The following is a 23,568-nucleotide window of genomic DNA, read 5'->3' as shown; positions in this document are numbered from 1 at the left end:
GTGTAGGTCAGAGGTTAACATTGGTATCTTCTTTAATTGCTCTCTATCTTATTTTTTGAGACAGTATCTCTCACTGAACCAGGAGCTCATCAATTTAGGTAAACTAGCTAACAAGCCCAAGAGAGACTCCTATCTTCCGTGCTCCAATAGTAGGATTATAGGTGAATGGTACTGGGCCTGGCTTTTTATGTAGATACTAGGGGTCTGAACACAGCTCCTCTTACTTGTGTGGAAACATTTTAAGCAACTAAACCGTTTCCCTGGTTGACCTTGTGGCACCTTTATTTCTTACGCCCCCAAGCAAAATTTAACTCCTTTATTTTTGCATTCAACCACTTTGTGGTATGTAAGATTCCTTTCTTCATGTGTCTTCACTGTGTGTGTGCCTTCAAGCTTCATGGCTGGCAGTGAGGGCGACAAGAATTAAACTCGGTCCAGTCTGACTTATTTAGCGGTGTTGGGCCAAATTTCTGGAGTGTGACACTGGTTTATTTTAGTCATATTTAAGCACAGCACAAATTTGGAAAAAAGTTTTCTGATGACAATGAGCTGAGTCCCACGTGCTTAAGACATGTTTGTATGGAAACTCTTTTCATATATATATGACTACACACACACACACACACACACACACACATGTATATATTTATGGCCTTTTCCATAAAGACAAGTTCTGTTGAGTCAGGAACACTGCTCAAGATAAGGATGAGGGTCTGGGAGAACGACTGAGGTAAACAGAATGCCAGTGGGAGTCAGGATTAGCCTGGCCCTAAGATAACAGAAGTTATGCAGGCTATATAGTTGTTGGGAACTATAAGTGACATCTTTCATAAGGATAGCTTTTATGAACTGAGAAGAAGTGCTCAAGATTTAGGGGTGGTGGGAAGTCTGGGATGAACAGACGTAATATTTGGGTGAAGCCTGGTCCTACAGATAGCAAAAGATGACCAGGCCATAAACTAAATCCCTTCCCAGAATTCTGTGTGGAATGGCAAACATCTCCTTCCTTTGAAGAGACGAGCCTTCATGTTTAACTTTCCTGGCTTTTCCAGTCCTTATCTGTGTGCACAAGGCCATCTGATCCACTACTCTTCCCAGTAGTTTCTTCCTTATATTTGTCTTATTTCTTCCCTACTTGGTGAGATTTGGATTCCTGTTCTAGGAACCTTTTCCCACTGTAGTCCAGCTTTCGCCTGGTGATAATAACCTCCTGGGATGAGCACCTGTATGGACAGCGATGCCATTAGCACTTTCCTGCTGTACCCATTCAGTGCAATGTGACATCTTTCTTCTTGTAAACCTGGGCTACTTAGCCAACCTGATGACTTCTGTAGTGTCCTCCTACAACTTGAAGTTCATTGTCTATTCAGATGGGCGTAGACCTAGCAGTAGCCTACTGTCACTGCTCTTTGGAAAGAGTGGGGAATATAATCTTCCTTCAAATGTGCAAGGATGCATCGAAGTGCATTCATGGTTCTTGCTTTGGTCAGAAGTCATAACAGTACTGAACTGGTGGTTTTTCAGTTTTTTTTTTAAAAGAGATTTCCAAATATTCAAAAAGTTTCAGTGGCAAATTAGTTGCATCATGTTGTCTTTCACTTAAAATAATACCATGACAAAGATGAATTATTTTAAAGAGTAGAATGATTTCCAAGTTTGTTTGTTTGTCCTAGCCTTTGGTTAAACTCATAAAAATTCTTCAAGTTATATAGAAAAGAAATGTATTTATATTGAGGTCATACATCAGTATCTCTAACTATCTGAAACTAGGATGCCAGGATGGTCCTTGCCTCTGTCATGTCATGGGTCTTGACTGTAGAATATTCCATCAGATCGTTGACTAGCCTTTTGATTCGTCTTCTTTTTGTGTGGGCTCCTGTCTTTCCTGACATGTTTCCTCATTCCCCTTTCCTGCCATCCTTCCATGCACTGTACTCAGACTCTGGCTATGCATTACTCACCATGAAGCCGACAATGAACATGACACTTTGCACTTAAGGATAAGATCATCAAGACAAGCATATAAAGGATGAATTGTGTTAGACGCTGATAAATGCTGTTTATCATAAGTAGAGAATGTCGGAGCCCAGAGGAGGAGTCAGGTGCATATGAAGAGAGGTATCAATTCCCAGATGGAGGTAATGCTCAAGACCCTGAAGTGCAAGGGGTGTGTGCTATGTTTAAGGAGGATGGGAAGAGAATAGAGTGGACTCAGGAAAGGCTTATTCCAATTCCACTAAGTGGGAGGTGGGTGGGAAAGAATTAACAAAGATGAAGTTTGTAAAAATTTCTAGTGCATATACCACCACTTTTCGGGCACTTAACAAAAACCATTAAAAACAGCAGATACTTGAGCATGGCTAAATAATTTGTAATTACTGTAACCCACTGTATCCAATCAATTTTTTGACAGTAAAAATATATAGGTTTCAGAAGATCTGAAAATATTTTTCTCTTTGATTTTGAATTTGAAAGTAGCATTTCTAGGATGTGAGAATTAGAATTTCTTAAACCACGTGATCACCACAAACGGGAATACTTTTTTCTTCTCTCTTTTATTTTCACTAGCTGGTTTCAGATAGTTAATTGATTCACAGGACAAATATTTATTAAGCATTTCTTATATGTTGCCCATATGGTGCATGCTCGTGCCTTCCAGGAAGCTGCTGGCAGGGAAGCAAGCAGTGGTGATGTGGTCTGATAAGTATTTTGTTAGAAAGAGGCTGAAGGAGCAGAAGATCCCTTCATCTGGGCAGTGGTAGATGCTGGTGGGAGCTAAGGACCACTGAGCATCATGGGTTTCTCAGAAGAATTAGTACTGGAGCTGAGTCTTGAGAACAGAAGGAGATTAGCCAGGCAAGGGATGGAGTCAATGGTGCTGTAAATCCTCAAAGCACTTACACAAATACAGAGACATGGTGCATTTGGGGACTGGACAGTAGATTCCTTGTGTTTGGATCAGATGGTGCATGTTATTGAGCCTCAAGAATAGCCAAGGCCACAGCACAAAGAATCCCACATAATGGGTTAACTCACACTGTGGGAAGGCACTGAAAAGCAAACCAGACAGGTTTGTGTGGCTGTTTCAGTGTAGGGTCTGACCTGGACAGAATCCTAGGATCAGGATGGAAACCTACAGGTACCTTGGTAATCCAAGAAGAGTTGCCAATGGCTGTGCCAAGATAGGGGAATCAACAGACTCCAGACTCAGAAGGAAAGCAGTTTAAGCAGTTCACATTTTAGGTGTTTTGATCTGAGACAGATAAGAAAAAATATATGTCCGGCACGTGACTGAATATGCAGGCCAGGATCTCCTATGAATTGTGGCATCAGAAGGTGGGGGAGACTGTGTCTTGATGACTTTCAAAGCTCTGGCCACCCTCAGAGCACACAGTTGTAGGATGAGGAGGACAGACTGAGGTACCATATTGGAGGGAGAAAAGGTGCCTGCCCTGTGTGTGTGTGTGGGGGGGGGGCTGGGTGAGTAGATGTGTGTGTAGGTGTGCAGCTGTGCTTGTGTGTGGGTTTTTCAGTGGCAGTAGCTGGGAGTGGGCAGGCGTGACGTCACCAGAGTGGAGGCTCACTTGACTATTCTACTTAAGATTTATTACATAACTTTTAAAATCCAAGTGTTCCTTAAATATCATTTCAGGTTATAACCACAAATGGATACAACCCATTTAAAGAGAACGATATTTAAAATATTTACTCTAGTTAAAATGTGTAAAAATAAATCTCCTGTTCCTTGTCATAGCCGAATGATGCGCAGTGCCAGCTCAACCAGTAGGCGTCACTAAGAACACGAGGAAAGGCGTCTAAGCTACACCCGTAGTAAAATCAGGCAGGGACAGGAGAGCCCTGTGACGTGAACTAACTTTAACCCGGGTTTATTTCTCTCTCTCTCTCTCAATTCTAGGATGGTCCAACAGTTCGCTGTGGACTTTGAGAAGAGAATCGAAGGGTCAGGAGATCAAGTAGACACCTTAGAGCTCTCTGGCGGTGCTAAGATCAACCGCATTTTCCACGAACGCTTTCCTTTTGAGATAGTGAAGGTTTGTAACTAATGTTCTTTTCTCCCTTTGTCCTACCACATTCCCTGATCCCCCTTGCAGCTCTCTCGATGTACTGTGGCCTATCACAGGACCAACAGAGTCCTTGGAATAGAATCCTTGGTCCTTGAAATATTCTTTCTGATTTCAGTGAGTTCATAGATGATACTTCAAGAAACAATACTTCAGTTTTCCATGATATTTATCCATTGTCTAATTTAAAATATTTCTGAGACTCCCCTATGGGCCAAAGTCCCAGTGACCAAGAAAGAAAAGGGTTGAATTTATCTAGTAAGGACAATGAAAAAAGTCGATAACATAAGAAAAATTCAAGTGTTGTTATGGTGACATGATGCAAAGATTTCTTTCCATGGGATATTTAGATAGGTTCCCTCTGAGTGACGAAGGGCATTATTATCCATGACCAGCCTGGCACAAAGACATCAGTGTTATGAGAACTCCCGGGAAGAGGCTTGCTTAGGGATGAAGCTGTGCAGCCAGCTTTCCTGGCTGCAGTTGTTCACCGTTTACAATGGAAAGCAACAGGAGGACTTTACACAGGGGTTTGTTATCTAGTTGGGCTGATCATCTCCAAAGAGAACTGTGCCTGCTGGATCGCCAAGGGGCAAGCAGTAGATGTGGTAAAGAAGGGGAGGGGCCTAACCAGAGATGGATGGACCACATTTTCTGCCCGAAGCTTCTGCAATCGCAGGAGTCCCTTAGAGACAAAGAAAGCAAAATTACAAACACATGGTTGGGCACATGGTCTTGGAAGGGATCTTGTGCAAGGGGGAAGCTCTGAAATGTACATTCTCAGTCAAAATGATGTAAGGAGAAAGAATGGAGGGAAATGGAGGACTGTGGGAGTTTAGGGGTAAGGTTGACAGGCTGGGATTGATTCAAGAGACAGAAACCAGAGGTTGAAAATCCCTCCCCAAGGTTTGTCTCTTGCCTTTGAGTGAATGATGGTGCCTATCAGATGAGGAAACTGAGGGAAAGTATCAGTGGGTAGGAAGGCTCGAGAGCTGTTTGCATTTGGTGGGGGTGGGGGGATTGCTCAGTACAGCAGCTGAGTAGCTTAGGGATAGTGCCACTTTCTCAATATGAGGAGGCGAATGTTTATGTATTGGTGTGGGAAGAAGGTGGATAAATAGATCATTTTATTAAAATGTGCTAAGTAAAGTGACAAACTTTAGCATAGGGTGCCATGGAAACACTGCCCACAGACATGAATCCCAGCCCAAGGATGCGAGGGAGCCAGCCGTCTGAGCTGAGCTTGGAAGGATAGTCAGATAAGCAGGAAGAGGTGGGAAAGGGATGACAAAGACGCTGACCCCTGAAGCCACAGCAGACAATAGATGCTTAGGGCAAGCTGTTACTCTGAGATGCAGAGAGCATAAGGGAGGAAATGGACAGCGAGCGAGGCTGGAACGGCTGCATCCCTGTCAAAGCCGAATCCGGTGCTCTCTGGATGTGCCTTTCGGGACTAAGCTCTATGGCACTTTGATCCTACTTCCAAGTAGATTTGTAGTGCCTAGGACGTCTGGGAAATATTTATATAGCAATGCATCCTGTGTTGGCTTCGTAAGGTATTATTAATTTCCTCTTATGAAGAGGTCTTATGGTCAGGTGCTTAAAATGGTCAGAAAGAACAGACAGCTGTGCCGTGGCCACCCATCAGGAGATACTCTCATTTCTGCATTCTCCTGTGGCCTCCACTTTAGTGCATTCAGCAAAAAATAATTCTGTGTTTCAAATGAGTGGCTGGGTTTATGTCCAGGAGATATTCCTTATGCACAGCACTCCCCATATATAACAGAGTTAACACACACACACACACACACACACACACACACACACACTCTGATCCACTGGAACTTCCAGAAATCCCCAGTGTTCCATGTGGCCTTGAACTCCATATAAACAGATGTTTTGGCCATCTGGGTTTAGTTTACAAAAGACATGAGTATGCATTTATTAATAACAGTAAGGTTATCCTCATTCTATACCATTCAATAATATTATCGAAAAGAATTAAGTGTCATAACTGTGGCTCGCTTTGCATCTGCAGATGGAGTTCAATGAGAAAGAACTGAGAAGAGAAATAAGCTATGCAATCAAAAACATACATGGGATCAGGCAAGTGACCCACATTTTTTTCCTGTCTTCAAGCTACCCAAAGAAAATGAGCATTTCAAATGGCTAGCAAAGTAGTATTTCATCATCAAAAGAAAGGAGAGAGTGAGAAGTCAGAAAAAAGAAAATCTTGGCTTTTAACTTAGTGCTAATTTTCTAGATTGCTAGAGAGATTTTAGTAAAGATGATGATAACAATAATAATGAAAACCTTCTGTACTCAATAAGAACTGAGCATTCTACTCATCTTTGAGTAGGTGAACAAGACTCTGTTTGTTCTGTAACTAGGGGGGTGGGTCTTGCTTATTTAAGATGCTCATAAGCAACGGAGAACTGGCAGAATAATTTGGGGTTGTGGAGAGAAATTGGGAAAGAGTAAGAAGGTAATTATTTTTCAATGGAACGATTCCTATGAAATAAATAATTTCAATCACAGTGTGTTATATGCCTATATTTGTGTTTGTGTGAGATAGAGTGTGTGTGAGTGTGTGTATGTGAGTGTGTGTGAGAGTATGTGTGTGTGAGTATCCATGGGAGTGTGTGTATGAGTATGTGTGTATGTGAGTATGTGAATGTGTGGGTGGGTGGGAGTGTGTGTGTGAATGTGTGTGAGTGAGTGTGTGTATGAGTGTGTGAGTGTGTGTGAGTGTACATGTGAATATGTGTGAGTGTGTGTGAGTGAGTGTGTATGAGTGTGTGTTTGTGTGTGTGAGTGTGTGTGAATGTGCATGTGTTTGTGTGAGTGTGTGTGAGTGTGAGTGTGTATTTGTGTGTGAATGTGTCTGTGAGTGTGTGTGAGAGTGTGTGTGTATGTGAGTGTGTGTGAATGTGTGTGTGTGTGCATGTGTGTGTGTGTGTAAGCATGCAGGCACATAGGTACATGCATATGAAGAACTTGTGCAGTGGGCCTGAAGGGTTGAAAACAATAATGCAGCGTTGAGGAAGGAAGAGTGGCAGGAGTCAAGCAGAGGATGGCTGGGTGCAGAGAGATGGTCTTAGGGGAGCTGGGGTTTTTCATATTGGCTGTCGCAGGCAGTGTGGTCAGGAGACTGGAGTGACGGGGCAAGAATATGGCCTGGAGTGAGCTAGAAACGGAATTTCCCATCATCAAGAGTAGTGCTGTTCTCCTACTTTGTATTTTAGTATTCTTAGGCTTTAGATAACAAATCTGGACAGACAGTGTAGCTTATCAGCAACGAAATCTGTCTCTCATGGTTCTGGAGGATGAAATCACAAGAGCTCTCCAGCTTGACCTGGCCTGGTGAGGGGCATCTTCCAGTCTGTATGCCACTCAACTCTCACAGTGCCTGTACGTGGTCAAAGGAGGACAAGCAAACTCTCTCACCTCTTCCCATGAGACCTGAATCTCGTTCCTGAAAGTCTCACCCTTACAATCTAGTTTCTTGCCAAAGGCCCTACATCATAATGTGGTGACATCAAGTATTCCGGGTTTTAACATACAGATCTCAGGGGAAACACGCACACTCAGCCTATAGTGATGTCGTCTAGAATTATGATATACATTTCTTAAAACACGTATCTTGAGCCCATGTAGAGTAAGCTAATCCCACATAGGTTGCTGGTTCGTGGTTCATAGGTTACCTTAAGCGAAAAAGGGGTCCTCCTGTTGGAGGCCAGCTGTGGTTCAGCTTCTGACACAGGGCCAAGATGAGATCATATCGAGAAGACAGTCTAAGAAGGACCTCTCCCTCACCCCCGCCTGCTCCCCATGCCAGGATCATAGGCACACACCAGCACGCCTAACTTCTTAGGCACTGGGATTGAGTTGAGACCTGGATGTTGGAAGGCAAGTACTTAACAATGGAACCGCAGCTGCAGTTTCCGTTGTCTATAAAACACACATAACTTCTTCTATCCTTTTATTTGCTTCCCTGATTTCCTGTTTCACTTGAGAAAAGCATACAACGACATCAGATTTGAATTGATTCCAAATTAAAAAGAAGATTTTTGTTATTGTTATTTGTTGATTTTATAAATCCATTATTTAGGCATTGTGTGTCACCTAAGTGATTGACGACTCCCCTACAGTCACACCCTTCCATCAGTACCCATGGACTTTGATCTGAGAGCCACCTACCTCTCTGTAGTGCAGAAGCCTTGCTGGAAAGAGCAGATTCTGGGGCCCCACTGTTTCACCATGCAAAAGGGGGGCTTACTTGTTAAGAGAGGGCGGCTTTTGAAATCCTTTAGGGATGGTAAATGGAAACTTAGTAAATTACCTCTTGGAATCAAAAGGGTATTGGTCTTGGGACACCCCAGAGATAGCCCAGTCCACAGATGCTCATTCTCATATAAAATAGTACGCTATGTACACTTAACAACCACTCAGTTTCTCTATGTTTTGAGTTATCTCTAGATTACTCGAAATACCTAATGCTATATGAAAATAGTTGTTACATGGCATTTTTGGAGAAATAATGTCAACAATACTGTCTGTAGTGTTCTGTATACACAAATACTTTTTTCTGAAAAGTTTCAGACAGTGGTTGAATCTACAAGGAACATGGTGTTATAGAGCCCTGGTTACGTTTGTTCCTTTGTGTTGTTTTGAAATAGTGAGTTGAGACAAATTACAGTTAACATTACTTTGTAAGTTATGAAAACATTCATGGCTATTTTGCGTGCTGTACAGGGCATCGAGCCCAGTGCTTGGCCGAGGCTGGGCAAACACTACTCTTCTTAATGCTTGGGCATTGCTGTTAGATAGGAACTTGTAATTTAGGGTTATTAAAGATAGTATTATAATATATATATGTATATAGTCTGTATGGATATGTATGCATGTTTCTATGTGCATGTGCCAAGGTTTGTTTGTGTGTGTATGTTTGTGTACATAAGTGCATGCACACGCACTTGGGTATGTTTGTGTGTTTATGTGATATATGCTGGGGTATGTTTGTGTACTAGTGTGTGTGCATGTGTATATGTGTGTTGTGTTATGTTCTGGGGTATGTTTATGTGCTAGTGTGTGTGTATGTGAGTAGGGTATATTTGTGTGCTAGTATGTGTATATATGTGTGTATGTGGTGTGCTGGCATGTGAGCGTATGTGCTGCCATGCTGTCAGTGTGTGGGTTTGGTGCAGGTGTACTGGTGCACTTTCCTGTGGAGGGCAGAGGTCAGCTTCAGCTGTCATTCTTCAGGAACCATCTTCCTTTGATTTTTGAAAGGAGGAAATCTCTTATTAACCCTATGCTTTTCAAGCAGGCTATGGAGGCTGAACAGTGAGCTCCAGAGATCCATTTGTATCTGATCTGCCTTCCCTCCTCTGGAGTCACAGGGCTTATACCACAGTCTTGTATTTTTAGTGTGTGGGGGCTGGGGCTCAAACTCAGGTCCCCACGCTTGCAAGGCCAGTACGTTAATGACTGATGTGTCACTTCAGCTACTGCTATGAGTTAAAAACTTGGAAGTAGGCTACATGCTCAACTTAAGTCTCATGCCAGTTTAAACGCCATTTAAGGACCATTGGCTACTGCTCAGCTGCTGAAATCTAATCTGCCATTTTCTTTCTTCTACTCAGGACAGGGTTGTTTACTCCAGATATGGCGTTTGAGGCAATAGTCAAAAAGCAGATAGTAAAACTGAAAGGGCCTTCCTTGAAGAGTGTGGACCTGGTAATGCAGGAGCTGATCAACACCGTGAAGAAGTGTACCAAGAGGGTAAGTAAGTTCGCACTGTTTAACTTCCCGGGAAGCTGATTCATTGTCTCCTTGATTCATTCACCTTTCCTGTCCCATGGCATGGCTTTGTTTCCCTAACCCTACTCTGTTAAAGGCAGTTTACGTCTGTGCAAGGAGAAAGGCACTGGCAGATTATAGTGGAAACTGCCTTTTTGGTAAGCAGATCATTCTCTCCCATCATGCCCTGCGATTACTTTGCTTAGTTCAGAAGGTATATCTTTTAGACACCTAATATTTTTCTTTGTTGTCTGAAACAGATAAACATCACCTTAGGCCAATTCGATGAATTCCCTAAACTAATTCCTTTTTTTTATTAGGTATTTTCCTCATTTACATTTCCAATGCTATCCCAAAAGCCCCCCATACCCTCCCGCTCTCCCACTCCCACTTCTTGGCCCTGTCGTTCCCCTGTACTGAGGCATATAAAGTTTGCACGACCAATGGGCCTCTCTTTCCACTGATGGCTGACTAGGCCATCTTCTGATACATATGCAGCTAGAGACATGAGCTCTGGGGGTACTGGTGAGTTCATATTGTTGTTCCACCTATAGGGTTGCAGATCCCTTTAGCTCCTTGGGTACTTTCTCTAGCTCCTCTATTGGGGACCCTGTGATCCATCCAATAGCTGACTGTGAGCATCCACTTCTGTGTTTGCTAGGCCCCGGCATAGTCTCACAAGAGACAGGTCTGTGGGTGAAGGTAATTGTTAGGGAAGGGTGTCATTGACTTCGTGTATATCAATAAAAAGCAAATTCTTATAAATTAATAGTACTTCCACTTTAGCGTAGTATTCCAAAAACAAACACTATATTGGTTGAGAGCCCAGCCTCTGAGGTCCGGTGACCCAGATTCAAACATAACTTTTGACTACAGTCTGTAGGCTCCTTCTGATGCACATGGGACAATGTCTGTCTCAAGTGTGTGATGCACTTGTTTTGCATATTTACAGCACTATTGTGTTAGGCATCTGGAAGCATCCTGCATCATACTTCTCACTGCTGTGAGTTATCATTGGTATAAACCCATGTCACACATCAGGGTGCACTGGTGGTATACTGCAGAGCACAGTTGCTTTCCCATATCATATGTAAATTAATAAGCCAGGGGAAGTAAGTAGGAAACCTGAGGTCAGACAGTGAGGAGTAAACAGAGCAGTGCCTCCCAAGTCTTACAGACACTTAACACCCCGATTCATTCCTCAGTAAGGCCTCAACACAAGTGGGCTCATCCACAAGTGGCCATCTGCCCAGCAGTCTGTACTCTGTACTTTGCATATATGTTGATTCTATAGAGAGCAGTTGAGGAAAGACTTCCCAGTTTGGGTGGCATTTCACTAAAGGACATGGAAAAATAAAAGTTCTAAATTGCTAGGACGACTAGAAGGCTATTTTGAGGGGAGGGTTAGAAAGATGGCTCAGCAGTTAAGAGCACTCACTGCTCTTGTGGAGGACTGGAGTTCCATTCCTAGGAGCACATGTACCCACATACATGCATGTATTTGCACACAGATAATACATTTTAAATCTAAATTTATTTATTGTTTCTTCTCCTTCCTTCCTTCCTTCCTTCCTTCCTTCCTTCCTTCCTTCCTTCCTTCATCTTTTTGTGGCAGGGCCTCTCTTCGTAGTTTTAGCTAGCCTGAAACTTGCTATGTTCATCAGGTTAGTCTAGAACTTGCACAGCTCAGCCGTCCTTTGCCTCACGAGTTCCAGAATTAAAGGTGTGCTCACCAGAAAAAAAATGAAAGAAATCTTTTATACTGGAAAAAAGTGTTAGTGGTGTTTAGGCGAAAGCATTGGTGTTTAGGGGAAAGCAGGCCTGACCTCTGACAGTTGGTGCTGGGACCTTAAATACTTCTGGGAAACATGGTTTTGTTTTTGTTGCCCTTTGCTTTATGTGAGGTCCCTGGCAGTGATTGGTAGGAAGTTTTAGTCTCCTGCTAGAGAAGCTTAGATGGAGATGATCTGTGCATAGCGAATAAGTCAAATGAGTGAGACTTCTAGCTATGAATTCTGAACGAAAAGAGGCAACGAAAGTAACGTGGTATCTCGAAGCTGAGAAGCAATCTGTGAAATTTCCACTGTGCTTCTGGGAGTCTTGTTATCTAAGTCCTTGTCTCTTCTCCCAAACCAGCCAGAGCCCAAAGGGATAGGTACTGGGCAGAGTGGGGGCAGAGGAAGCACACGGGGGAGAAAGTCATGTCTTAAACAGCAGCATTCATTGTCACAGAAGCCAGTGAATACTCTACAAGCCCTGCCTTGTTGCCGGTGCATCTGAAGTACTCTTGATTGGCTTCTTAACCGAGATGTAAGATTAACTATTACTGCACCCTGTTCTAGCCACCTGGATTATTAGCTTCAGGGTGAAGATGTAGCCCGTGGAAGCCTTCATTCAATCAAAGAGCACGGGACTGCACTGATCCTCAGACCCCAGCTTGATTTGATTTTACAGAATGCACTCTGATCAAATGCAAAAAAAAAAAAAAAAAAAAAGTTGTTTGGTTTCTCTGAAAACTGAGCTGAGGGCTTTGCAAAGCCTCGGTAGATTGTCAGCTGTGAACGCCGTGCTTCTGGTGATGTGTGGGCAGGAGAACAGCAAAACAGTGCGTGCTGTTGGCTGGCTGCTGGTAAAAATGTGGGGTGTTTCTGCATTCAGATTCTGCCTTCAGATTATTTAACAAGTGTGCTCAAGTTCTCCCCCTACCCCATTAAAGAGAGCCAGGCTGGCAAGCGTAGGTGAAGGATGCGGTTTATGTAATACAGAGGAGGCAGGACTCTAATCAGTGGATCCATGTGCAGAGAGTAGGCCCTTGCCGGACATCAAAAGATTGGCACATGTGTGTGCGTTTATGTTTTCAGTTATATAAAGTGTTTATGGTATGTATGAATCTTTATTTATTTATTTTTGTATCTTTTCCCATTTTTATCCAACTCACTGAAAAAGCAACAGAAAGGCCCGGGATAAGACATCATGTTTCCAGATACCCTCCGGCTTCTATTTTTAACACCTCCCCCACTTTTGAACCACACTTTCCATTATACTTTCTGGATCAATGTCCTGTGTACTTTTACTGTCTTCTCAGAACATTCTACATTTTACTTTAAATCAAGTAAACCAAAAAAAAAAAAAAAAAAAAAAAAAAAAGCCCAGATTTCTCCGAGAGGTTGTTGTTTGCCTTGGAGATTTCTTTATGGATGGAAGTTTATTGATACGATCCTCAAGATGGTCCCAGGGCCTGAGATTAGGTCCTGGGTTTGCTTGCCTCTCCTGTCATGGGCCCCACATACACTTTTTACCACTCTTTCAAAAAAGTCTTCCATTAAGGCCCAAATGGTACTAATACACTCCTCTAATCCCTACTGCCATCACCAGTGGTCCCCGTCTCCTCCCATGATGCATCAGGATTCTTAGAAGTTGGCTTACATTGTTTTTCCTTTGTTCACATTTCACCATTGGTGTCCAGTATCTGTGCAGAGCTCATGTCTAACAGCCAACAGCTACTGTTCTTTACTGTTGTTGATTCCTGGGACTCCCCATTTAGTCCCTGCTCCCCTGCTCCCCTGCTCCCCTGCTCCCCGGCTCCCCTGCTCCCCTGCTCCCCGGCTCCCCGGCTCCCCTGCTCCCCTGCTCCCCTGCTCCCCTGCTCCCCTGACTTCTTGTGGTCCTTGGCACCATCAACAGATGTCTTAGAGGATGCAGCCTTTAAGTCTATGGCACTCAGAACACACGCCATCCCTTGGACTTCCATTAAGATTAAATGTCAGAGCTCAGAGGATGTTCATAAGCCACTGTCCTCTTTGCCTAGAGAGTGGGGACTTTAGATCAGAGAGCCCACTGTTGTGGGGACATATGGGTGAGTGAGACAGTCGATTTGATGACCAGTTACCTAATTTCTGCCTGATTTAATTTTTCTACCAGCTGAAGCTCAAAGGACGGTGAAAGTATTCATTTGTCATTACCATAGTTTCCCCAAAAGCTTGGAAAACAAGTCCCCACTTCTGAATGGATGCTGAAAAGTACTGGGTCTTGTACTTTAGTGCTACTTGGTAATACTCCTCCTGTTCTTCTTCTACAGGGACACCAGATTTAACACTCGTCTTCACAATTCCATAGGCACTGTAAGCCCAGAGATTGGCTTTTTGTCTCTCAGCCCCCCAAGCTTTTCTGCACTCAGAGCATCCCCCTGCCTTACCTTGATCTGTGATAAGACACCAGCCCTGGCCAAGGCTACGGTCCTACCTCTACTCTCACTAAACCCTATCTCAAGCCTATTTACTGCTCTCCTCTCCTTCTCCAGTTAATTCTTCAACCTTTATCCAGCCCGCACTCCACACTTTATGGAGATACTCATGACCAACGTCAGCTGGGGCCTGACTGCCCTAACTAATGGGTCCTCTTATTCCTGAGTGACACTCTTGTTATGATGTGGCCAGGTCTCTCTCCTACAGGCCCTCTTCCATCGTTGCCTGCTCCCTCCCTTGTTCTCAGGGACTGCCCACCTTGGCCATCCTGCAAACCCTGGGATCCGACCATGCCTGTGCATAAGCTTTTTCCTCTTGTTGTTGTAGGTTTAGTTGGCAGATCACATCTCCTAGCACTCAAATTACACTTTAAACTTTAAAACATGGGTGATTCCCAAATCGACACCTCCAGAACAAGCCTTCTGAAAGGATCTGCATCAGCAGATGGACGAGAAAAGGTTCCATTCAGCTCACGGTTTTAGAGAAGATCCAGTTTTTCATGGCCAAGAAAGTTCGTGGTTCTGGGCTTGTGATGCAGCTGTTGAGATTACACAGCCAGGAAGCAGAGACCGAGGCTAGAACCCGTGGCATGTATAACCTTGAGAGATCTGCATCTAACCACTCAGTTCCTCCAGTCAGGTCCCATTGCTTCAAAGTTACATAGCCTTCAAATTAGTGGTGCAAACTAAGGAGCGATGGTTTCCAACAGAGTTGATGGGTAAACATTAGAGGTTCAATCCAGTACACTATCTCCCAACTTACTACAACTATGTCATATCCTTGCATAAGTTCTGAGGATTCTGCTGGTAGCCTACGGATCCTTTGACCTCTAAGCTCAGTACCCTCAAATTCACCCTCCTCTACACTGTTATCAAAGTAGCCTTTCTAAATTCAGACATATATTTTTGTCTGTTTTATTAAAAGGAATGCACTTTCGAGCCTCGAGCATAAAGTTTAAATCTCTCAGGTTTGCATTTCACCATCTAATTTCCAAGTTTTGCCCAGCTATGTTTATCGTCAAACTGCTCGTTACGGCCACTGTTCACTCCCCTCTCCGATTTTTCTTGCCTTTGGCATTTGTACACGGATTCTCCTTGTCTGGAATGTCTCCCTTTCCTCTCTTGTCTTTCTCAGCCATTCATCATTTATAAAGACCCAGCACACTCTTCATCTTTTCCTAACTGCTTTCCTGGAGGGCCTCTGTGAGTCCTTTCCCTGCCCCTTTCCCTACTCCTTTCTCCTCGCTCCAGTTGCTAACCTATGTCTGTTTCTCTCATCATGCCTGAGATGGGGTGTGGGAATTTGTATGTGTTCATTTGTTCCTGTGAGCCCTCCCCTCTTGCTGATTGTAAGTTTGTTTATAACAAAGAGCTGTGTTCATTTATCTTTCAAACCCTAGAACCATCTGCTATGACTATAATTCCCTGGGAGAGACATTGTGGAAATACATGTTTAAATGTACATGTTCTTAAGTTTCCTTGATGCTGAAGAAATATGCACCTCGTTTTGAAAGAGAGTTTTTGTAGTTTCTTCGAAAATGATGACATTTGGACACGGTTTGTTCAAACACCTGTCTTTCTTTATGCCTTATTTTGGTACCCAAAACTTTTGGCCTTAGGTCTACCATCAACCTCTGATTTTAAAACTAGTCTAATTAAAATTAAAGATTTTTTTAAAGGTAAGAATCCTAATTAATGTTACATATGCTAACACTTCATTATCTGGCCCCTTCGAGCACAAGGCATTGAGAAAGTGACTATATAATTTATCGTTCAGCACAGGACATTCTTGAGAGTTAAAGGGAGCTATTAATACTTTCACCATAATTAGGAGAGTAAAATAAGACTGCTCCAGGCAATGTAAAATGTGTAGTTTTTCTGGCTACATTGTAGTTCCGTACTTAAAAGCCTTGTTTTTATTTATATCCCTTATGTTGATTGCTTCATGTGTAAAATCCTTTAATGTTTTTTCCCCTTATGTACATGAACGTACATTAGCTTAAAACATATGGGGTTTATGTGTGCACAAACACCACAGAGCAAAGCTAATTTTTTTTTTTGCTCTGGGGATTGCATTTCTTCTCAGATACTTTCTCACTGTCGTCTCTGGGGCACAGGATAACAAGACAGCTCTTCCTGAGCCATTCGGGCTCTCTCAGGAATAGCTCAACTTTGGAAGTTTTCTGGTGGCCTCAGTTTTCACTGCCTTCCTTTACCTCCTCACCTTTGGCTCAGTGTCTCAAGGTTCTGAAGCTTTCTGCAGGAAGCACAGGGAGGAACAACTTAGGTTTTTGACCACAGTTTAGCAACTGTGTCATTTATTGACCTCTTGGGAAACCACATTCTTCGATCGCTATCATGCCAATTAATTGATCCCACTACCCCCAACTGCTTAGAATAAAAACTTTGTCATAAAAAAAGATACCTTACTTTAGTTTTCCATTAGAAACCCAGGCAAGAACTTTGCATTAAAAGGTGCTGTTTGAAGAAATGTCCAGTTCTTTGGTATAGCTGACCCAGAGTCCATATCAACTAAGGAAGGAATTCTAAAGTCCTGACTGGGGTTTTAGTGCCCTACACGATCTTTCTCCCCTTCCATCTCTAAGTTCCCCTCTTCCTTCCCCTCCTCCCCACTGCAGCCTCACTGCTGTGTTTGTGTCTGTAGCATGCTGAAGAGACAGGTCAGTGGAAACTTCGCTTTCTGTTCCTTGAGGTAGCTGCAAAGATCCAACCTTTACTTGCCTCAGGTCTATGTTCAAAGGCCATATTAACAGAGTATCTCGGATTTTCTATCTATAATTTCACAGTCTCTCCAACCCCAAACACGCAGGAGACTCCCCCAGTCTTCATGTTACCCCACTCCTTTTCTTTGTGGCACACAGGCCTGTGTGAATTATACCCCGTATGCCTCTTGTTGTTGGGCAATGAAGGGACCCTGAGAATATAAGCTCTGATGGTGGGGGCTTGATTTATTGAGCTCAGTTCTATTTCCAATCCCAATACTGTCCCTTTCCCCCAATAGTAGTTTTGAATGCATATATGGAAGGATATTGAAATCACATCTTGTTGATGTAGCAAGTGACAGTCAACATATGGCAGAAGTAGGGCAGAAGGAAAAGCCACAAAACATAGAGTAGGTTCAGTGTGACCTATGTCTGTTCTGTGTAAAAGGCTTGAGTTTCCATTTCTCTGCCTCTGACTGAGTATTGTTTGAAGCTTTTATTGGATGCTATAGGAAATCTAGGCCCATGCTTAGCTCTTCCTCCTATCTTCTGTTTTTCCTCCTTTCCTACTTAAATGCTCATTAATGTGTCTACCAAACATAAACTCAGGATGACAGAGGAGAAGAAAGCCCGATTAAGACCTTCAGGTACTGTTTTGACACAGTGTCAACCCACTCTGGCCTGTTTGGGTGTCTTCTGCATTCCTTAAGAGACCAAGCGCGCCTTTACCGACAGCCTTTCGGCTTTCTTCCATCTGAGGTTGGCCCCTGAAATGTCAATTCCTTAGCATTTGCCGGATAACATGAAAGTTCTCTTGATTTCTCTGTTTAAAAGTTTTTCCATCATGTGCCTCATCATTTCTCCCTCCAGTTGCAGAAAGTATTTGAGGTTGAGCGATTTGGAATTCGCCCACTTGGAGGAAAGCAGCTGACACATTTCTCGCTCCGCTCGGAACTTACTCTATCCAAGTTAGCCAGGAGCTGGCTCCATTTGTAAAACAGAAAGTACTTCTGTGCCACGAGGAGGAGCCTCACCATTTCCCGACAGCTCTGGACTGGAACTGCTCCTCACTTCCAATCCTTTGAGAACGTGGGTGAACGCAGCTCCTCTCTCTTCACAACACTTTCTTTCTCATCTCTTGAATAAACCGAGCAAGATATCACACACATGTAAAGGGTTGCTAGGGATCTTTGAGGGTGACACACTTAATTCATAGAAAATGAAGTAGATTTTAAATGTTCTCATGAGCAATGCAAATCATAAACTGATGGTCACTTTATAGTGTGCCCAGTGTCTGAAGGTTTATAGCTTTTAGATTAAAAATAAAACCTCTATAGTCAGCAAGACTCACAAAGTCAGGTCTAATAGATACAAGGGATGTTTCTGTTTCTGGTTCTGGTTTTCTCTGTGATCCTGCTACAGGTTCAGGAATGGTGGTGATTAACCAACAAGCTGACTTTTTGCTTAAGGCAGCAGACTAGTTATTCTTAAGGCCTTAGAATCCTTGGCTGGCTCATGCATATCCCAGGAGAAACTGTACAGCCTGCCTCCTGTGATCCAATCGATTAATGTTTAGTAGGTTTTATAAGTGTGTAATTTTTGTTTTATTGAATAGAAATACCTTTCAAGTGTTTCTTTTACCTCCAGAGAAAAATATGGTTCATACTTAAATTTTTATGTAGAAGTTCCCCCAAATAATTATACACAACCCTAAATAACACTTAAGCTATTGGGCATAATTAAGATGTAGTTTTGTACCTTTTCATTATAATGGCACTTTCTCTCAAAAATTTTCTCAAATTAAAATTTTCTCTGAGCCAAACATTCAAGGGTTGGATTCTAAGAAAAAGATAAGTTGTGTTATTTCTTTATTGACTCTTTATTATTTAAGAATAGTCAAGTGATTGAAGCAAGAAGAAATTTGCCATTTAATCAGTGTACAGTGTGATTGGAAGTTTCAGCCTCATTATGAGGGCATTAAATTCGGAGGCAAACTTAGGGAAGGTTTAACAATTTTTTTGTGTGTGTGTGTTTTCTCTCTTGCTTTTTGAGAACATTTCCCTTGTGTGACTATGTATTTATGTAGTGAACCGGCTACTCCAGATGATAAGATTCAATATCAGGTGCTCTGACACATAGGGAACACAGGGCCAGTGGATAGCAGTTGCCTAGTAAGTGACTGATATGATATAAATCAAGAAATATACCATTTCTTCCTTCCCTGATTCCTTATGAATAATTTATAGAATATAGGTAATTAATGGGGAATTAAGGTCTAAATATGGTGCTTTTTAGATCAACATTATTTAGGCAGACATGATTAGAATTCTTTGCAATGTAAGCTTTTAACTGAACACCTTGAGAGTCATAATGATTTAAATGACTGTAGAAATTGTAATTGCACCTTAAACAAGAGATATGGCAGTGAGGCGGACGCAGAGCTGGCAATCAGGACAGAGTATGTTTGAGAGCGGGAATGAGGGCTGTACAAACACCCAGCAATTCCTACTGAATGAGCTGATGAGCCCAGGAGTCAGAACCCAATCAGAAATCATTCTGAATGTCAGAGGACTTTGATGTCCCCTCTCCTGTGTGCATCATAAAAACCGAGCATCACATGTGCAAACCCACAATGGAAATTCAACATTTTGGCATGTTCCACCCTCAGAATCCTTTGCAGGTCAAGCACATAGCTCATGTGATTATTTCATTGATGCCTTTCAGTGATTCTCAAGGCTAGTGTTGCCTGCTGTTGTCTCTAGTCCTCCATCCGTCCCCATCCCCATACACATGTGAGGTCAGGGCTGGTTTTTTGTTTTTTTTCTCTTTAGTTTTTTTATTTTGTTTCCTTATAATTTCATATATATGCTTTTGTGTCAGTTGTTGGTACAAAACTACAAGCTGCTTTCATGATAAAATTGAGCTCGGTGGGTAGCAAGCTTGGAAAGATAAGCACACATATACATACATGCACACATGCATTCATGCACAGATACACATATGCACATGAACACAAGACCCTTCTCTTTATTCTCTCCTCAGTTTCCACCACTCTCCTTCATTCCCTCTCAAACTGATGGCTTCTTTTTCTTTAATTTTAAGCCTCATAAAAGATACTCTGCAGCATTCTCAAAGTGTCAGAGGGTAATTTGGCTGATAGACTCTCTGGTAGAATGTTTCTGAAATGGGAAATTTATTTGTATCTTGCCAATGATCCATGAAGTAAGATTTCGAAAGAATGTACATCTCAAGATTCAGATAAGAATGAACTAGCCGGGTGTGGTGGCGCACACCTTTAATCCCAGCACTTGGGAGGCAGAGGCAGGCGGATTTCTGAGTTCGAGGCCAGCCTGGTCTACAGAGTGAGTTCCAGGACAGCCAGGGCTATACAGAGAAACCTTGTCTTGAAACAAACAAACAAACAAACAAACAAAAACAAAAAAAAACAAAACAAAAAAGGAAAAGAAAAGAAAAGAGTGAATTAATACTTCTTTGTCTTTCTGTATCTCTCGCTGTTCATGTATATATGGTACGTATTTGTGAAGAGATCAGAGGACAACCTCAGGTATTGCCCACCTTACTTTTCGAGTAATGTAGTCTGCCCTTGCTGGCCAGTGAGCCCCAGAGCCCCTCCTTTCTCAGCTTTCCCAGGAAAGAGATAAGAGACGTGTGTGGCCATACACGGATTTTCATACACATGCTTCTGAGACATCAGACTTGGTCTCCGTGCTTGTTCATCAAGTGCTTTTTCCTTACTAGATTATGGAAATAGTTGACATTCTGTATTGTTTTGATAGTTGTATAAAAATACTCTACTCTAGAAACCTCTGCTGAGGAGTAAATGTATATATAGTTAAAAGAGTCACTACTGTTAATATTGTATCATGTTTGCTCAGCTTTCTGTGTTCACAGACAGTAGAGTAGACTTGCAAACGTTTGAAACCCCAGCTCTGAGAACTGTAGAGGCTTGCTGCAGCTTGCCAGCTTCCAGTCTAGCCATGAATAAGCCCTGAGTAAGAGTGAGTTTGCTTCAAAGAAATGGGAAGAGAGTTATTGAAAAGGCACCAAAACTGTAGTCCAGTCTCCAGGCACACTCAGTTGTGAACATAGCCATCCATGCACAAGCACACATAGCCAGTCACATAGACCATACAGATACATAAATAAAGTCAAATAAATACATGAGTTAAAAACATAATTTGTAACGGCCACTTATAAATGGTTCTCTTTTGATTTGTTTAATATCATTGGATACTTAGGTATTAAGTTCCTGTTTATCTAATTTTGCCATTCTGAATAATCGTGTAATAAAAGTCTTTGTGATTTTTATCTTAGGATTCTGGCAGGTTGTTATGTTGAAATGTGTGTGTGTGTGTGTGTGTATGTGTGTGAGAGAGAGAGAAAGAGACAGAGACAGAGAGACAGAGATAGAGAGGCAGAGAGACAGAGACAGAAGGAGACATTGTGTATGCTTTGAGGTTCTTGATAAAAATTCCAACATTTCCCTCAGGGAGTCTTCCTTCATTGACTCTCAGCTACACGGGGCTCAGTCTAACTTCACCTGTTGTCTTACAAAACTAACAGCAACTTGACAACATAGTATCTACTCTTTTCCCCAGCAGCGTCACTCAGGCAGTTTAATGTTCACCTTCCCCCCAAGGTACATATTTGCTACTTGAATTTTGTTCTTGCCTCCTTGTATTGTGCTATTTTGTTACTGTTAAGGTGTTTGTATTTTCTTAGCATTGAAATTCACCATTTACTTGGAATAGCCATTGGCTTGTCTTTCTTTTCTATTTCCTCACATTGCTGCCTCTGTCAAAGCCGCTGTTCCTTTTCTGATTTTTTTTTTTCAGTAGCCAAAAAGTCCTGACCTACCTCCATGCATTTGCCTGGTGTCTTGGGGTTTCTTTTGCTGCTCTAAAACACCATGACCAAAAGCAACTTGTTGAGGAAAGAGTTTGGTTCAGTTTGCACTTTTACATCACAGGGCATCAGTGAAGGAAGTCAGGGCAGGAACTCAATCAAGGTAGGATCCTGGAGACAGGTGTTGGAACAAAACCACTGCTTACTGGCTTGCTCCCCATGGCTGGATTAGCTTGCTTTCTTATATACCCCCAAACTACTTGTCCATGGGTGGCCCTGCCCACAATGGGCTGGGCCCACTCACATCAATCATTAATTTAAAAAATGCACTACTGACTTGCCTACAGGCAAATCTTTCAGAGGTATTTTCTTTATTAAGAGCTCTTTTTCCCAAATAAAACAAATGCATGCATTTGTCCAGTTGACAATAATCTATCCAGGACACTGGGTTTCTGCTTTGTTTCTAGAGAACAGCTGTGCTGGGTTTGAGGCGTCTCCTCATAGTTGACAGGACTGCTGGGGTTTTTCCTCCTTCAGAAGTTCATGTCTCTCTTTTGCTCTCAGACAGAACAACCTCTGTAATAACAGCACACATTTCTCTTTCTGTTTTTGTGGTACAATCCTTGTGTGGTATTCATGCCGGGACATGTTTTCTTGACAGCTGGCAAACTTCCCCAGACTCTGTGAAGAAACAGAAAGGATTGTTGCTAACCACATCCGTGAGAGAGAAGGCAAGACAAAGGATCAGGTGAGTGAGACCTTGCCTGATGGCTGGGTCCTTTGTGGGGAGTGGAAGGATTTTACCAAGGTGTTGGCCTTAGTCCTCAATGAGAGAACAGTGAAACGTATAGTAACTTCGTATTTACCTTTTATGAAGTATATATGTTACTACTATACCAATACCTCATGCATGCTAAAATATAAACAAGAATCTAATCTAGAAGTCTAAAAATTTTACATCAATAATAGAATGTCAGAGCCAAGTACAGGGCCTGACACACAATCTCAGCTCTTGAGAGGCAAAGGCAGAGAGAGGGCTTGCCGCAAGTCTGAGGCCAGCGTGAGCTTCGGTGTAAGACTCTGTCTCAGTGAACAAATCAACAACTAAGATCAGCCTGCCTCTTATTTCCCCCTCCACCTTCTATGACCATCACGTGCACCTTTCTAGCATCTATGCACAGCTCTTGGATAACCGGGAATCCAGAAACAGAATGCATTTTTTTCTTTCATGTGGATATTTCACATATTACTGGGTGCTCCAGTATATTAAATTTTTTCTAAACGTTTTACTTGTAGTTTTCTATGAACTTTCCTGTGAAATGTACAGTGAAGAAAAATACTGAGGAATGAATCTTTTAAACGTTCAGAGCCATCTTGTACCTTGAAAGCATCTTTGAACCCTAGTTCTCTGACTTGGAAAGATTATTTTTAAGGGAGGCTACTTACTTGAGAAAAGAATAACAAATTCTTATGTCAAAATGGCTTTATTCTTAGTTACTTATCAACACGATAGTGGGAAATACTGACTTTCAAATGCTCTTCCACGACACAGCTGCAAGCATCGTGTGGAGGGAACACTGGACTTAGGCCATGTGTTCTCTCCCAAATAACAGCATGTTCTTGTGAAAACCACCTCTTAGAACTGTTGTTTGTGGTTTTTTTCCCCCTGGGCAGAACTGGGATGCCATTCTATATGGTCTCTGAGTGCCTCAGTAAGTCAGTATTCCAAGAATTCTGTGATGGCCAGATGAGTAGAGGAAGGAGAAAAAAAAAGCAGAGGAAAAAATATATATAGAGAGTAGAAACCACAGAAGAGAGACACACACGCTCCCATAGAGTCAGTGCAAATGTG

At 42.4% G+C, this 23,568-nt stretch overlaps 1 protein-coding gene across 6 annotated transcripts in view; it reads left to right on the top strand.

Annotated features, from left to right (window-relative positions):
- The window catches only part of Dnm3 (dynamin 3), a 462,213-nt gene that overhangs the window by 150,044 nt on the left and 288,601 nt on the right, over positions 1-23,568 (top strand). For all 6 annotated transcript variants that reach the window (XM_029478106.1, XM_029478097.1, XM_029478095.1 and 3 more), the window contains exons 8-11: positions 3,917-4,052; positions 6,121-6,188; positions 9,728-9,866; positions 22,378-22,464. In XM_029478106.1, coding sequence (XP_029333966.1) covers positions 3,917-4,052; positions 6,121-6,188; positions 9,728-9,866; positions 22,378-22,464 — 430 coding nt within the window. The remainder of the gene's footprint in view (positions 1-3,916; positions 4,053-6,120; positions 6,189-9,727; positions 9,867-22,377; positions 22,465-23,568) is intronic.

The sequence above is a fragment of the Mus caroli genome, chromosome 1 (assembly GCF_900094665.2).
Source record: "Mus caroli chromosome 1, CAROLI_EIJ_v1.1, whole genome shotgun sequence".
Classification (NCBI taxonomy): domain Eukaryota; kingdom Metazoa; phylum Chordata; class Mammalia; order Rodentia; family Muridae; genus Mus; species Mus caroli.
Note: the sequence above shows the minus strand (reverse complement) of the source record. Positions and strands in the feature narration are given on the sequence as shown.